This window comes from Aythya fuligula, chromosome 15 (genome assembly GCF_009819795.1).
Source record: "Aythya fuligula isolate bAytFul2 chromosome 15, bAytFul2.pri, whole genome shotgun sequence".
Lineage (NCBI taxonomy): Eukaryota > Metazoa > Chordata > Aves > Anseriformes > Anatidae > Aythya > Aythya fuligula.
In genome coordinates this window covers 2,893,146-2,910,366 of record NC_045573.1, presented here as the reverse complement: position 1 = coordinate 2,910,366, position 17,221 = coordinate 2,893,146, and the positions used below count along the sequence as shown (strand labels likewise).

Genomic DNA, 17,221 nt, shown 5'->3' with positions numbered 1-17,221 from the left:
CCCCCCATTTCCCCCTTAACGCCCCCCATTACCCCCCTAAGACCCCCCATCGCCCCCTAATGACCCCCATTTTCCCCTCATTGCCCCATATTGCCCCCCATTACCCCCCAGGACCCCTCATTTTCCCCTCATTGCCCCCCATTATCCCCCTAACGCCCCCCATTACCCCCCTAAAGCCCCCCATTACCCCCCTAAAGCCCCCCATTACCCCCCAAGACCCCCCATTTTCCCCCAGAGCCCCCCCTTTTCGCCCCCTTTCCCCCTATTTTCCCCCCTTTTCCCCTCCCGGCCGCCCTACCCAGGCTCTGCCCCACCGGGGTGCTGAAGGGGTTCCCCAGCAGGAACTCCATCTTGGGATGACAACAAACAGCGGCCCGGCGGCCCGCCCTCCTCCCTGCCCCCTCCGCCGCCCTGACTGGCAGCCGCCCGCACCAACCCCCGGTCGTTTTGCCGAGCGCGTCCCGCCTCCTCGAATCCCATTGGTTCTCTTCCGCACTCCCCGTGTTTCTATAGGTCGAAGCGCGCGCCCGTCACTGTCAAGAGAACGCCCCGCCCCCGCGGTGGTCCCCGCCCTTCCCACGCCCTCTGCTTGATGGACAGCGGGGGCGCCGCTAGCGGCACTCCTCATTGGGCGACGCGCACGGCGTTCTGCAAGACCATTGGTCAAGCGCGACGTCAATCATACGCTCCTCCTCCCGCCCCCGGGGCACGCTGGGGGGCGCTGATTGGCTGACACGGTTTTCTCGCGCACTGATTAGCGGCCGCCCTTCCCACCCCTCTCCCGGGCGGGGAGGTGGTCACGTGACTTCCCCTAGCAACCGCTTCCCGGGCTTCCTTAGCAACCGGGGCAGGGGGCGGCGGGGCCTGGTCCTGGGCCTGGTCCTGGGCTCCGTGAGGGGTCTGGGAGCGGCAGAGGCAGGGAATAAACTGTGCCTGGTCCCACAGGGAAGGAGTCTGTGTGTGTATGGGCTCCATCTGACAGCCTTTTCTGGGGATCTGCATTAAATGTCTTCACAAAACTGCTGTGCTTTTTATAATTCTCATTTTTCTGCAACTTTTTTTTGACTTTTGTTATGAAATTGGTGTTTAAAACCCAGCGAACCGCTGCTGTTAATTATCTGCTGTAAATACTGTGTAATTGCTTTGTAATTCAAAGTTTCCTATAAGCTTAAATGTACCTTTTAAGGCTAAATGTAAATGGTGCCCAGGGCCTTGAATATGCCCTCTTCATGAAGAGGGATTTCAGCAGCAGGTGCTGGGCTGTGGCTGTTACAGGCTGTGCCCAGAGCTTCTCCCCTGCTTCGTTTATCTGGCCAGAATCTAACATTTTCCACAAAAAAAAAAACCTCAAACATGGTAAGAAGGCAGTGCCATTTATCATAAAGTCACACCAGTGACCTTGTGATAAAAGACAAGTGCACCTTTGACATCAGCTATGAGGCATTAGGTCTTAATACTTGACTGTGCTCTTAATTCCTTGGTATTATCGTGCCAGCTCAACGAGCATTAGAAATAGCAGCCAGGCACTGGTTCTAATTTTTCTTTCTTTTCTGTCCATTAAGGCTGATATCCTCTAAAAATGAGTCAGTCGTACAACAGCATCAAGCCAAATGTTATCGACGATGAAATGCTTCAGAAAGCGGTTGAAGAGCAATGGCCAGAGGACATAGGGACACTCGCCAAAAGTGAAGGTGTTGACCTCAAAAATGTGACAGAACTACAGCTTGGTTTTAGAAGTGAGTATTAAAACATATATATGTTTTTTAATTCGCTTACCCTCCAATAATATTAGGTGGCTACCCAGCAATTAAACAATAATGATCAGCTTGGGTTTGTTATGTGAAAAATAATGTCAGGACTTAGATTTTTAAGTCATGCGTGTATGAAGTAGTTTCAGCTGAGAGGACTGGGTGGCTTTGCTTGTGGGCAGCTTTGAAGCTGCTTGGCTTTATGCTGCGCTTGTCAGTGCTATTCTTATTTAACATCTATATTGTGGTGACACCTACAGGCCACAGGCCTATTGGGCCCTTCTGTACGTGGCCAAATGAAATCCTGGGCAGGCTCTACCAGCTCTGGTGGCTATGTGAGAGCTACGTGGCAGATTGTGGTGATTACACTCCAATTTGGTAGCTTCCTCTGGCCATCCGTAACGTTATCAAAACTCATCTCTTACTGCCAAACTAGTCGGAAACTTGCATTCAGAAAATGAAAAGAAAGAACATTTGGTTCGATATTTGAGCGTTTTGGGGATATATAATTTCATGGACAAAATTGTTAGTTATTCGTTGCGTGCTCCAGTAAAATAACGCATGTATTGGATGAGTTCCTTAGGACGTGCTCTCAATTACCTGATCCTGCATTTATTTCTTTACACAAGAGAGAACTGTGTGACCATTTTGTGTGTGCAGTTGAGTGCTCAATAAACAACAGCACCTAGTGAAATCTGCTGGGAAGCCATCGCGGGGAAAAGAATTGGGAGCAAGAGTTTTCTGTATTTTCTGTCACCTTGGTCCTAATGTTTTGCTGTAATGCCTACCAGCCTGCCCTTGTGGTTCTGTTTTTGGAGTAAAGCTAAATGCGGTGATATTGATCAGTTCTAAACTGCCACCCTCACAGAAACATTAGATCCCAACTTGTTCTCCTGCGAAGAAAATCCCAGGAGCAGGAGCATGAATTACAAAAGCAGTAGCTGGCCAGCAGTAGCCTGAAAACACAGCAAAAAAGCAGAGTTTCATCCTAAACCTTGCTTTCAGAGCTGGAAAGGAAAATGAAGGTCAAGGCCTCCTAGTAGAGGATTCATAAAGCCACTGTAGAGCGCAGTCAGCATCCCCTCAGCGGCTCATTGGCATCGCTGATGAGCAGTGTGTGCTGGTGCAGGACACTGAGGTTAACTGGGCTGCTTCACTGAAATCACATCCAGCCAGTGGACCTCTCAGCTCTCTAGGGCAGTAACCACACTGTTGTAAGCTGCTAAAAATCATTTTTGAAGTAAGACTGGGTGTTTTTCCTTAGGAAAGGTAGTACATCTGTTAAGCTGAAAGCTGCCTCACCTAAAAAGCAGTTTTATTTTTTTCCTGTGCCTTTAGATATCCTGCAGATTGATAATCTGTGGCAGTTTGAGAATCTGACTAAACTGCAGCTGGACAACAACATCATTGAGAAGATAGAAGCTCTGGAGAGTCTGGTTCACCTTGTCTGGCTCGGTAAGATGCAGGCGCATGGGGCTGGATGCCTTCTCAGGTGCAAAGCAATCTGTGATAAAGCCAGGACGTCACATTCCTCCTCAAACACAACTGATAGGAGCTTTCCCAGGGAAGGCTGTTAGCTGTCGGTGTGTTTCCTCATTTGACTGTCAAATGTCAAAAGGCATGAATATCAGTACTGCACAAAAATCCTTCAAATGTTTAACAGCCTGGTTTTAATACATTTGGTGTGGCAGGAACAGGAAGCTGCGATTTCAAGGCTGTTTCCAGGTTTTGTACTCATATTTCTAGGTGACTTTCGTAAATATTTATGGAAACTCCCCTGTGACTTAGAAATCTGTATTCTGTTTTCAAAGGTAATGCAAGCATTTTGGAGCCTGGAACCCCCTGAAACACAGTGCTGTCTTCAACCCTACAAGCTTAAGGGCTTATTGCCTTTGTTGTCCCAAAAAGCACCTGTCCTTGTAGTCTTACCTGACTACTTTCAACTAAAAACTCAGGATAGGGACAGCAGCATCACTCAGCGATGCGGGCTCTGATGCTGGGCAGATCGGTGACCTTGCTGCTACAAATTCCTAGCTAACAGCATTCGCTGGGAGCTGCAGCTTTGTTATTGGGTGGCAGTGTAAATATATCCTCACTTGCCACTGAAAATAGCATGGAGGCTTTGGCTCATAAGAACGTCTTGAAATGTCTAATGAGTTCTTCCGCCCTGTTGTCTGCACCGTTCTACTGCGCAGATGACTAATGCACTTGTGAATCAACAGCTGATCAGCACAGCGTAAGCAGAGTGTTTTGAAGCACTCTCATGGGTTTCAGCTCGCCCAAAGGTTGCGGTGGTTCAGCAGCTGCTGTGTGAATGCCTTAGCCATCCAGGGACTAGGGTGATGCAGATGTCGTCACTGCCTTTGGACTCCTGAAACACTCAGTACTGACTGGCCTGAAAGCAAAGGCTGCCCTTATCTGTGGTGAGTGTAGGCGTTAGGATGGAAGTTCTGGCAGGATGAGATGAGGAAATATTAATGAGTGAAATAGGTGCAGTGAGCATGTCTCTGTTGACAGCAGGGTGGTTGTGAGCATGGAGCTGACATATCTTGGTCTGGGGGAATTGGTATGGCAGGCAAGAGTCTGAAAGACAAGGCAGGGAACGTCAAACTTATCACAGAAATACCACCCTTGTAAGGGGCTTTCCCTGCCTCTTTTCTTATATTTTGGTTTTCCCCATAAGGTAGAAATCACTGTGAGGTTGTTTATGTGGACTCTGCGTGGAATGTCTTCATTCTTATATAAGAGGTGTGTGGGCAGTTGTAAGAAGAAGTGTCTGGTGCTTCCTAACCCAAAGAATGACAAATTTATGCTCACCCTTTCCTGTGGGATACTGAACACCCCTGAGGAAAACATTGTGTATAGACTCCTAAATCATGACCCAGGCTAAATGCAAGGATTGGATCGGGGTGTTCTGCTAGAAGTGATTTAACTTTTGCTTGTAAAACTTTTGATTTCTATACTCTTCCCCAGACTTGTCCTTCAACAATATTGAAGTAATTGAGGGCCTGGATACCCTTGTCAAACTGCAGGACCTAAGCCTCTACAATAACAGAATATCTAAAATCGAGCACATGGACACGTTACAAGAGCTACAGATTTTCTCCATAGGAAAGAATAACCTGACTGCTCTGGAAGATGTGAGTGCTCCCTGTCCTTGCAATTGTTCCTTACCAAAGGATCAAATATTCTAAAACTGGTGGTTGCCATCTGAGCAAGGGAAAATTCTCCTTAGGATTTCACTTTCTCTAGAGTCTAAGTTACAGTTTTGGTAAGCTATCCAGCTGTAAAGTGCTTATTTCAGCTTTTTCTCGTGTAGATTATTCGCTCATGGGGGCCTGGCTTTGCTACTGCTGTCATCTGTGGGGAAAGTCCTATTGGTTCCCACGAGAGCTGGAATAGGAATAAGCAGCAACATTTGAAGAAAGGAGGGAGCGAAGGCTAGGATTTGTTAAGGGTTCTTTTTGAGGGCAGTTTGCCAATATGAGATCCGTGATTTGTCCCCCCCCCTAAGCCTAAAGGCCTCCTTCATACGCCCGTCATTTACACATTCACGATGCCTCTTTTAAGTTTTTCCTTTTCCCCAAAGCATTAGAAACGTGTAATTTAATCTCGCCTGTGTTTGGCAGCTGAGCGGGATACGTACTGCAACAGAACTGTGATAAGAGCAATGAATTTCAGAACCGTGTGTTTCCATGGCGCTGGGAAGCACGGCATCTCTTTCCCGTCGGCACAGGTGGTTTATCTCAGGAGGTTTAAGAAGTTGCGCACGCTGAATCTCACAGGGAACCCTTTCTGCGAAGAGGAGCAGTATGTGCTGTTTGTTGTTGCTCACATTCCAGATCTGGTATACTTGGACTTCAAACGCGTGAGCGACACCACAGTAAGTATGTCTGCATCTCCCTCTCGTGAAATTGGGCACCAAATTGCAGAGCATTTGCTTTGTTGGTAATGCCTGCAATATTCTAGCATGTGGGGAAGCTTCCTCGCAGAAATTAGACCTACGGAAACATGCAGTGTTTATTCCATCTTCACCTAACAGCTGTGAACCTGCAGGCCAGATTCTATCAAACCTGGCAGAGAGGTAGAGGTGTCAAAGGTATTGTGTCTTCACAGGTTTTGTGAAAATCAGCAGCTGTCTGTGGGAGAGGGGCCTGGTTAATATTGCCACAGAGATGCTGCAGTGTGAGTGCAAGACTTCTCAGAGATCAGTCTTGAGACAAAAGTCCCGAGGAAAGCAGGCTTGGTGGTCCTGCTGCTCACGGAGCAATTTGTTTCAGTAGTGGACTGACAGATTATGCAGGCAAGGAAGTGCCGTCTGAATGCATTTCCCATTCCTGATTTCTGAAAACAGGACCACACACCAGCACTGGTAGCCTATGGGGCTGCTTTTTGATCCCAGAACTGAAGGGAACACAGAAGTTTGTTGTTGTTGTTATTTGTAATAACCAAAGAATGTGATTAATTCTAAATTTGCTTGGTACAGAGCAGGAGCTGTACTTGGAACATGCACTACTCTTACCATAGGACTGGAAGGGCTTTCCAGGTCACCGAGTCTAGTCCCTGCTTGTACAGCCTGTATGCCATAGAATTGCACAGTTAAGTTTGTCAAGCTTCAGTGGCAAGCTAATTAGGTTCTTGCCCCTGCTACTACCTTGCCATCCACTCCTCAGATGAGCCATCTCCTCCCCGGTAGATGTATTAAACTCAGTAGTAAATCCAGTCAGATCTCAAATTCAAAGTCAAAACAGGGAATCCTGCTAAAAACAAACAAAGGAAAAAACAAACAAAAACCCTAAAGATGAGGAAACTGGTAGATTAAAAATTGCTTGGGACTGAATCAGTTCAGATGCATTGAATGCAAAGGCAGAGTAATACGTCAACAAAACGTGGGGCGAGGAATGGATTAGAAACTTCATAAGTAATTTAACAAAAAGAACACAAAGAAACGGAGGTGCAGATGTAATTTAGATGCCCTTTATAGAAAGATGGAAAGCTTACACTTAGATTTGTTGGGCAATGCTGGGTAATCTGATCAAATACCTTCTTTCTTTGTGTTTCTCAGCGAGAACTTGCTGTTTCAAAGTATCACTATCTCATTGACCCTCTGGAACACGAGGAGGCCCAGGCCCTGGCTCAGCTGGAGGAGAAGCTGGCAAAGCAGAAGGAGCTGGAGTACCACAAGGTGCGGGTTCTTCAGCTGGTTGTGTACTGTCTCAGGAGAAAGATGTGCAACAGATGTTGACTTCTCCTGTACCTGCTTTAAGTTTTAATGAGAGGTTAACGCCAACTGTGCTAAAACTAAGGCGAGGATTAATTTCTGATCTCCGAATCTCTTTTGAATGAAAACAGAAACTGCCGTGAGTACATATGATGCGGGGGAGCATAATTCTTTTGGCTGAACAATGAAACTGCAGATATAGACCCTGAGAAGCTCCGTAGTAAATCATACCCCGGGATCTTATCAGCATGATGGGAGATTAAGAAAATTACACATCTGAGGGAACTGTTAGTGTTCTCATGGTGCAGCAAGTTTGCTCCTAAGTTAATGTTGGTTTTGTTTAGTTTTGTTTTATGGTTAAAGTCTCCAGGGCTTTGAGATTGTTATAATCCTGTGAACAGACTGAAAACAAGGCCAGGAGGAGGGGTACTTTCAGTTACAGTCTGGCTCTGTGTTCCAGACTGCTAGAAGACCAGACTGGCTGAAGGTTAAGGAGGAGGTTAAGTGACAGGAGGGACACTGGCAGCTTTTTCTTCCTCGCCTCCCCAAAGCCCACTCCTTACCTGCAAGGCTCAATGGTCTTGCAATACATGGTAGTGTGTCACGGTGCTTTATGTAAGATTAAATAGTGTTTTCTGTCCTTAGGCTAGAGAGTTCTAGCAGTAAAGCCACATGTGAACCAGGATGGCTCTCACGCCAGTGGCAGGGTGCTTTCATGACCTGGTGGTCAATCGGTTGTTGTGGTGTGACTGTGTCTGCATAGATCGTTACTCGCACAGCCCACCGGTGTTCCTCTGCTGGTAAAGAGCTTCTAGGAGAGACACATCCTAAGGAGTGGCAGAAGGTTAGCACTCTTTATTTTACTTATATTGCTCTGATTCTTTTCAAAGAGAGCCTTTGTTGAGTACCTGAATGGATCATTCCTGTTTGACAGTTTGTATGCAGAGGATACAGAAGCTGCCAAACTGGCTTACCTCCCTGGAGTGGATGACCTGCTGCAGGCATATCCTTCCTGGGTTTAAAAAACCTAGAGCTAAAACCTAATGACTTGAGTTAAGAAGGAGGTGCATCCGCAGGGACTCTTCATCCGTTGCTTTTGTCCAGGACTGAAAGCTACATTGATCTAAGATCTGAGAGTTTCTGTGCTCAATTTTGGAACGGCGCCAGAAAAACACTGCGAGACCATGAGACCACTGACAGCTTTAAGGCTTGATATCTCATGAAATATGAGGGCTACAAACAAATGGTTTGTATTACTGGCAAGCTGGCCAGCCCAGCTTGAAACAAGCTATTTGTATAACTGCTCGCTTCTGTCAGTGACAGGTCATGAGATTCCAGCGTTTCAAGCTCTCCCCATTGTAATTACCATATTCCTTTCCCTTCACTTGAATCAAACATAATTTCAGTAGTCTTCTTTTCTGACCCTTCAAGAATCAAGGCTTTGTGCTGTCTCTAAGTCTGGAATCCACTTAAAGTTTAAAATGAGCTGTAAGATAAATCTCTGTCAGTTAGATTGTAAGAGCACAGTTGCTAAAATCATGTTGAAATTGAAGTGGTAGGAGATGGGAACAGACTAATCAGAATTATATGAGTTGCATATCTCATGACCTGCCAGAGCTGGCTACATGAAGTTTTCAGGCCAGCACATTTTTCTGATCATTGCTCCTACACGGGGGATCAGAAAGCAGACACTTTTATTTTTTTTTTATTTCTCATTCAGATTAATAGAGCATTGTCAAGGCCAGTAACTTGACCTTCCTTAAAATTGCATTACACTGTTGGGGAAAAATGCATCATGGCTTAACTACAATATACTCCAGAAACAATTCCATTGCCAAGATAATAGCAGAAGAAAAATTGACGTTATTTTTGTGATGCTACCAAGTCAGTAGTTTATTCTGTGCTCTGGCTGTAGGCTCCAAAGCTATATTTATTAACTCCACAGACACTGTATTCACACTTGTGAAGACGGATAGGGTTGTACGCTTCATTCTGCTGCTGTGTCACAAAAGAGTCAGAGACGTGTGTGCATTTCCTTTTTGTCCTCAAGGCCTTTTTCCCCTCAAGCTGCCACAGCGTTCTCCATACCCCTAAGGCAGCAAAATCCTATGCAGAGAATGTGATCCAGTCCTGCCACAGACAGAATAGGAGGAAGTCTGGTGCCAGCAAGAACCACAGGGTTTACATAACAGTAGCTTGTAAGTCGTTGCCCAAATTTACAGAGCTAGAAATGCTTGTTGCTCCACTGAACAAACAAAATACCTTGACTCCGGTGTCACATACAGGAAAGATTTTGTTTCAGTTTGTGAGAACCTATTTAACTATGGTCTGAAGGAGTATGAAAAACGAGAAGCTGAAGTCTCTGAGTTCTACGAAGGCCTTCATGAAGCGTTAACAGCCAACCAACAAGAAGGGAGTAAAATAATCCTAGATTTTGAAAATCAGAACAAAGAGGTAATTTTCTTTATACTTTTATTAGTTTGTTACATCATGTACTAGCTTTCAATTTTACTGAGAACTAGGGTAACTCCATTAAATTAGGATTATGAACCTGGATTTATAGTGCAGGACCAGGAGTCAGTGCCTGGTCCCTAATTGCCGAGTCACAGAATGGCTGGGGTTGGAAGGGAGCTCTGCAGGACATCTGGTCTGATAAAAATATACATAGCATGTGTATTAAGAGTATCAATCTGTACCAAGAAGTTATGTTAGCTAGTACTCTCAGACACATGTTCTGATTTTTTGGGTGGTCCTTTGGGGACCCAGGAATTGGACTCGATGATCCTTGTGGGTCCTGTCCATCTTGGGATATTCTATGATTCTAATATAATGTCATTAACAGGAGGTTTTAGGGCTCTATAAAGGAAAAGGATTTGGGGTTTGAAGTTTCAGCCCCTTCATCAAACCACAGCCAACACGGACAGCTTTTATCTATGCTGGAAATGGAAGTTTAGTGTAGGACAAAGTTAATATGCCATAGTGTTATCTCATTGTCCATGAGATACCTGTCTGTTGTCCAGGTAAATGTTCATCAAGGCTTTACTGGGGAAAAAAAAAAAAAAAAAAAGATGGTTAAACATCTCATTGCCACACAGGAATTGCTGGTCTTTATGAAAATGAAAATGCTGACCCTGTCCATTCAATGTTTTTGATTATATTGATTTAAAAAAAAAAGGGTCATCAGTGTTAATGGCACTTGTCTTTTCTCTGAGGCCTCCAGCAGCTCCTCCCTCATTGAAAAATAGGGAAGAAAAGGAAATTGCAGGTTATTCAGCTTGTTTTCAAGTCATTTTCTCATTCAGTTCATTTTGCCAACAACAGTTCAAAGAACTTTGAGAAAAATCAGGTAAATTGTTGTAATGCATTTCTAGTCCTGTTTTAAAGCAGAAAAATCCTTTTTCATTCTGCTCAACTACAGCCGTCCATTGTGGCTGCTCAGGGCGTAGCTTCTAGCTGGATCCCCATGTAACCAGGTATAATAGATGGATCATTATTTTGTTTCCACAGGGGGAAAAAAAAAAAAAAATCAAGAGGGCTAAAGCCTGGTAAAAACTGTCAGCTGAGCAGAACGAGTCCCTGACAACTGACACCAGGCAGAGTCACGAGCGCTCGCTCTTTGAAAACCGGGTCACGTTTATTTAGGTGCCTTGTCACGAGCTGGCAGCCTGCTGAGTCACCGTCCCCAGGTCCTTGAACCCTGCTGACTCATGCTGGCAAACGGGCTCTGGCAACTCCAGTCAGGATGTTAGCTGGCAGATTTGCCAGAAGGCAACTGATGGAGATTGATATGCATACTCGGTTAACTGGCACTCGATTCCCAACAGATCCTCTGTAATAAATATATCTGAATAATATATATATGTGGCTAAGGACAGATTTTGACAGTTCATCTTTGTTTGGTAGCCAACAGACTCAGCCATGGCAGGACACAGTGGTCAGGGTGACAGTTTTCACATAAATACTGGAAGAGTCAGCACCCAAGCTGAGCACTGTCTTTTAACAGTCATTTAAAGCTGATGGAGAAGTTTAAAAAGTGCAAAGGTCCCGGCAGACTGGAATTTGTCAACCGTTCTTAGGGGCTGTTTGGCTGGCTGTAATCCTTTCAGGCGAGCTTGGACAACCTGTAAAATAACACTGCTCTCTGAAGCTGGTGCAAAGAAGCATTAAAGACCTTGACCTTTAAAGTTCCTGCTTCTAGAAGTGTGGTTTGGGTGGCTTGGGAGCTTTTGGGGGCCTCCCATCTTCCTTATGTCAGGAAAGAAAATATCTTGCTCTTCCCCACTTTTAATGCTGCAAAATTTGGGTAATCGGTTTTCAGAAACAAGTCTTGGCAATGCTTTTGGTAAGAATTCACTCTTTTAGCCTATTCTGTTTCCTCTCAGGAGGATTGGATTAGACATCCCAAGATGTTTATTTTTTCCTCCTATTAATATTTGATTTGAAAATAGATTTGAAAATAATACGTTGCTCAGCACAAGAGGATTTTTTTTTTTGATCCAAGAAATAATAAATCTTGCCTGATACAAAACTGACGTCAATATTTAATTCTGAAGGGGCAATAAATCCATGCTGTAAGAGGAAGTCAGGCAATGATAGGTATTCCATACTCAGAATACTAAATCCTGACCCCATGGAAGTCAATCAAGATTCTCCTTGACAGGAAGGGGATCAGGATTTAGGCCTGCATTTCTTTTTCAGAGTAATTGTTAATCTCTTCTTCATGGCCAGCAATGTCAAGAATGTAATATGTAATATATATTTTACTTGAAATGTCTCAGAAGGGAGCCAAAGTTGGAAGCACAGAAAGGGCAAAGTCATCTGGTGACTGGAGGATGAAGAAGTGTTTTCACCAGTGTCACTGCCTTGCACAGGATCGTTTACCCAGGAGCATACCTCAGCACTGTTGCCTTCCCAGTATGTAAATCCGGAGACTTACTGAATCATCACATTTCATTTCAGCTAATCAGCAGCAGGAACTTTTCTCACATATGTAACAAGTTAATTAAATTGCAATGGAGTGCTGAACACAAACTATAAGTAATTTATGTATCTCTGTGTTTAGAGGCTGGATGAGATTCATCATGCCACTAGTTACAATATTGCTGAGTCTAAACGAGAGGAGTACAACGAGGACATACTTCAGCTGTCAGAGACGCTCATGACCTTGGAAATACAAACAGCTGACCAGCTGGAGGTAAGGTTCAAGCACATACCTGTTAAGCCTCCCATCCAGGATGCAAGGGGGTCGTTTTTCTGTTGCTGCACCCCTCTGCATAGTAGCCCATTGCACGAAGAGGGGCGTACAGTTCTTCCAGTCAGGCTGATGTTCTGTCTAAATTTCGGGCTTTCTTTGCTCAGGGTTGATCTGGGTGGTGTCAGGCCCTGGACATTGATACGTTGCAACAAGTTTCTGTTTCTCGGAGCAGAGTGCGGTTATTTCCCTCACATCTATCCAAGCTGATTCTCAAAGCTTTAGAGAAAGGGAGTTGAAGTTGTTCAGTCATTTCATAGGACTGAGTACAGAAGTCTCTGCATGGTATGGGATATGCATTTGGGATTCTAGAAGTGTAATTCTTTGAAGCTGATCCTCGCTATGAATAAGATTACACACGTTCCTGCTCAGCTTACCGCATTTGCTTGCATAATAGCTGCCTTTTTTCTCCCCAGACTTCTCCTCAAAAACTAGGGCAGGGCTCCTAATGTGCATCTTCATTTAAAAACAACAACAAACAAAAAGCCCTAATCTATTATAAGCTAACAGGCAGGATCTGCAGCCTTTATGCAAGCAGATGCAGCAGTTTACTTCTGTGAATGTGCGTGACAGAAAGCAGGAGCTCAAAATGGATTCCTTACTGCATCAGGATTGCGCCTTTTAATGCTTTCTGAATTGCTCCTAATATATCTGCAATCACTGGTGGAAAGATCAGAAGCATTCCTGTGTGCATGCCCTTCTGGATTTACAGGATTTGGGTGGCTGTAACTGTTTTATCAAGACAGTAAGTGCAACACTTAACAGATTCTCCGGCAGCCATTTTTGAGAGAGGCACTAGGCAGCAGCAATTTTAGTTTCTGAGGACTAAAACAAAAGCTGCAGTAAGCCTAGGCACTGCTTATTGCCTCTGACAAGAGGCTTTTCAGATATACAAGGAGACTGCAGCATGGCAGCGTGCAGGAATACAGCACGCTCTGTGCGTTACGTGAGGGTTCAAAGTGATCGGCTGACTCGCTCCAGAGACCAGGTAAGTATCATTCAGTCAACTTCTCTCTAGCGAGCTGATTCTGATTTTCTGTCCTTGAATGAGAAAAGAAACTCTTGCAACTTTCAAACAATTTACATGCTTGAGGCAGTTCATTTTCTGACTGTGCTAATAACAGCAGTGAGTCCAATTTATAATCAATTTTAGGTGCTTCCTAGATTCCTTTTTGTGTTCAGGAAAGTGTTCATTGTAACGTTTCCTCTTTTTTCCTTCTGCTAAGGAACTAATAAAGGATTTTGAAAAAAACATTGCTGTCATAGCATCAACATTCATTGAAAACGTTAAAGGGATATATCCTTTTGACAGCGTGTTGGTGTGGACGTCTGAGGGAGGTACGTATGCCTCACTCCTAAATCCAGAACTGAGCCCTTGGAATAGAACCGGATTATTTTTAGTCAACAGAAAAGCCGTTTTCCCAGCTGTGCAGGAATGGCCATTTAAAGTGCCCAAAGTCTGGCTTGGAGACTTGGAAAGCACAAAGGGCTCTGGCTCAGTTCTCCTGTACTGAAATTCTGTAGGACTTACACAGCTTTCTCCCCTGTAAGAATCTTGCTTTTTTTTTTTTTCTTCAACCACGCATGACACAACTCTTAGAAGACCTGGCTAGGCTGTCTTCTATGTGCTTTCTTGCCACAGAAGTACCTGCAGTTCTTCCTGAAGCTTCTTTAAACGGCCTTCATCTTTGTGTTATGGATGTCCTCTGGAACAACGTGAGATAAGAACAACCAAGTACTTCAGTGACAGTTTACCCTATATAAATAAATCTGTTGGCGTGGTGCAAATAATTGGCATATTCAGAGCTTGGCTTTTATCCTGAGAGGCCTCCCTCAGTTTCCTCCGCAAACCCAGGCACAGTCTCAGTGTAATATACAGCAGCGAGGATGAGACCTGATGTGAGCTGTGATTAAGAGCAGAAAGTGCAAATCCTGACATCACAGCAGCTTCTGGCAGCAGCTCGGCTGTTTCCCTTGGAAGCCTGCTGTGAGGACAGAGGACACCAGAGTGCTTTTCTGCATGCCTGCACTAGGCCTGGCAGCTCTCTTTCACATCATTGCTTTTTCCAAGCCTCAGCTTCTCGTTACAGCAGGTCCAGTTTCATCTCTAAAAGTGAGTGGTGTGCTCAGCTTTTTCCTTAACCATCTTCTATACGATGGCCCAGTGCCGGGACCTGGAAAACCGTCACCATGAAAAGCTGCTAGAGATCTCCATCAACACCCTGGAGAAATCAGTCAAGAATGAGCTTGACGAGGATCTTCCAGATGACGTTCGTGAGGTGAGGGCACCAAATAATTCACCTCCACTAAGGAGTCAGCAGGAAGAGAAGGCCACAGCCTTTTCTCAGAAGGGGAGGGATTTCCAGGAGGCTCAATACAGCTAGAGCTAGGTCTAAACCAGAACGTAGCTTCCTTAGAGGAGGTCCCAGCTGCCTGGCTGAACCGCAGTGCTGCTGGGCATCTCTGCTGACTAGGACAGAGGATGACTGCACTGCAGGTTTCCCTGGGCTCTGCAAGAGCTGGTGGCAGCAGCCCAGGAGAGGTGCTGAGCAAATCTCTCTTGCCTCCAGCACAGCTCTCTTCTCTGGCTGATTTCCAGACAGCCCCAACCCAGCAGGCACTTAGGCAGCTTCCCTGCTGCACTTGAAGCTGGTTTTGTTCAGATTCTTCCTGCTTCTCCCACGAGACCCCAAACGCCACTTTATTGCAGGGGGGCTCTGTTTGCCTCGGTGATTTCAGGAGCAGCCCCCACCCGGAGGTCTCCCACCCCTTAGCTCTTCTGGAGGCAGGACTCGACATTTCAAACACAGCTTCCCACCGCAGCCCCAGTCTTGCTCTGATCTCAGGGATCCCAGGAGCCTTTCAGAAAGCACAAAGATTGTTGCAGTGCTCCAGTCAGCAATGCTGCTGACCTTTTTGCCTCTGTTATTCCTTCACTTAGTGGCTAATTGACTTGAGTTTTGCATTCACCGTGTTTTCGCTCGGTCCGGATTATCCCAGCCCCCCTATTACTCTGGGTAATCAAGAGCTGACAGACACAAAACAGACCCCTCAGTCCCCCGGGGGAGCTCCCTGCTTTATGGGCTGTGCAGATGGCTGCAGTTACGCACCGTTGCTGTGCACCCATTTTGCCTCGCTGCCATCCATTTCCACAGAGAAGCAATCTTCATTTGTTCAACAGCTGCACTTGGCTGCAGGAGGAGAGCCATTACGCTTTAGCAAAGCCACCCTCTATTTAGAGCCACGGGAGAAGTCACTGCTTTGATTAGAAGCTGGGACTCTCCAAAATGAAGATTTACAGCCGGCGGCAGCAGCGCAACAGACCCTTCCAAGTGCGATTTTCCACTTCCCCCAGCTGCTGGGGTGGGCGAGCTGGAACTCACGCAGCCCTGCTCCCACAGCAGCTGCCCGCAGGGGCAGCCGTGTGCCGCGAGGCAGCGAGCCCACAGCAGGCATCTGCTCCCTGCTCTAGCAGGTAGGGCCAAAGGTGCTGCCTCAGTTTCCCCATCTGCAGCAGGGAGAACGCCCCAGCACAGCGAGGCTCCGTGTCCCTGCAGAGGGTAAAGCACTGGATTCATCCCGATTAATTTTTTCAGAAAAAAAAAAATTCATCATCCTGATGAATTTTTCAGAATTTCGGAGCTTTGTCGCTCTGAAACACGGGTCCTGTTTTCTTCCCCCCAAGCGCTGCAGTTGTGCTGCTCGTTCTGAGCTCTGATGCTTTCGCTGTGCACTCCCCCCTCTCCCCCTGATCCGCTCACGTTGCCTCCTAGCTTCTGGTGGACAAAACCACCCTGGTCAACATGGTCAACGCGTCCCACAACGTCCACCTGCTGAAGATCAACATGCGGGAGTGCGACATCCTCACCAACGCCTATCGCTGGCAGGCTTCTGTGACGGGGAAGGTAAGGGGCCTCCGTGCTCACGTGGGGCTGGGGCACGGCTGCTGGTGGGGATGCTGCTGCAGGAGACGCTCCCGAAGCTCTGCCGGAGCCCTCGGTGCTGCAGCCAGGGGCGCCGGGCAGCCTGTGGGTGCACTGCTTTGGCTTCCATCTCTTCAGGCTTTCCAAGATGAGATCGACAGGAACCGCAACCGTGTCAAAGAGATTTTCCAATACATCGACAACCTCCAGGAGCAGCTGGATAACAGTCTCCAGGAGCAGCTGGATAGCATAGAGCTCCTGGAGCCGCCAGAGTAGGTGTGCCAGGGGCTGGGCAGCTGCCTCTGGGTGCGCACAGGGCAGCCCCCGCGGCACAGCACCCAGCAGGGACGGCTGCCCCTCTGTGCCTGAGCTGTCTAGGACATTTCAGGCCGAAGGCGTGCTCCTTCTCTCCCGCATTAAGCTGCAAATAAAAGATGCTCATTGCCTCCAGAAAAGCAGATGAAGCTTTGTCTCTTCCACCCCGTTGGCACGGAGCCCATTCGGTGCTCAGACCTGGTCGCGAGGGGTTATGGCTCAGCTGTGAGCTGATTGAACCAGATCAGCGCAGCACATCACGCCTGAAAGCTTTAGTACCTGCGAGCAGTGACAGGAACCTGTGAGCCCCAGGCACACAGCAGCAGCCGGGGAGAGGAGCGCTCTCCATCAACCCACCCCCAGAATAACAGCAGGTTTCCAGCTCAGCAAGCACAAGGCTGGCTGGGGCTCTGCGTGCCTAGGAGCCTTGTCTTCTCGCCACCTCTTGCAAAAGCGGCTTTCTGCAGCGTGAACAGAGCAGCCCCCAGCTAGCAGGGAGGGAAATCAATGGTTCCACAGGAGCTCACACGCTGCTGCTCGCAACAGCCAAGCGAGGAGTCATTAATTCCCCTCCTTGCTCAGTGACAGCAGCTGCTCCGCTCACATGTGGGCAGCTTCTGAGAAATGATGCTGGCCAGGGCGGTACTGCTCGAGGCAAGCAGCAAGGAAAGAGGTGGGAAGGTTAAATGAAAGGGTGGCTGCACACGAGCTCTGGGGAGAGGCCAGGTCTCCCGAAAGCCCTGTAGCTGGCGCTGCCTGACGT

General features: G+C 46.8%; 2 protein-coding genes across 4 annotated transcripts in view; one reads left to right on the top strand and one right to left on the bottom strand.

Annotated features, from left to right (window-relative positions):
• Positions 1 to 389, bottom strand: part of TOM1L2 (target of myb1 like 2 membrane trafficking protein) — a 47,772-nt gene extending 47,383 nt beyond the window's left edge. For all 3 annotated transcript variants that reach the window (XM_032198053.1, XM_032198054.1, XM_032198055.1), the window contains exon 1: positions 299 to 389. In XM_032198053.1, the coding sequence (XP_032053944.1) occupies positions 299 to 350 (52 nt within the window). In that variant the 5' untranslated portion in view covers positions 351 to 389. The remainder of the gene's footprint in view (positions 1 to 298) is intronic.
• A 1,190-nt stretch (positions 390 to 1,579) lies between these two features.
• Positions 1,580 to 16,571, top strand: DRC3 (dynein regulatory complex subunit 3). Its single transcript, XM_032197674.1, has 12 exons — positions 1,580 to 1,736; positions 3,087 to 3,203; positions 4,722 to 4,888; positions 5,485 to 5,631; positions 6,814 to 6,933; positions 7,860 to 7,972; positions 9,249 to 9,423; positions 12,032 to 12,163; positions 13,447 to 13,517; positions 14,376 to 14,499; positions 15,994 to 16,125; positions 16,282 to 16,571. Exons 1-12 carry the CDS (start codon positions 1,580 to 1,582, stop codon positions 16,417 to 16,419), a joined length of 1,593 nt encoding a protein of 530 aa, XP_032053565.1. The 3' UTR covers positions 16,420 to 16,571.
• Positions 16,572 to 17,221: the final 650 nt, after the last annotated feature.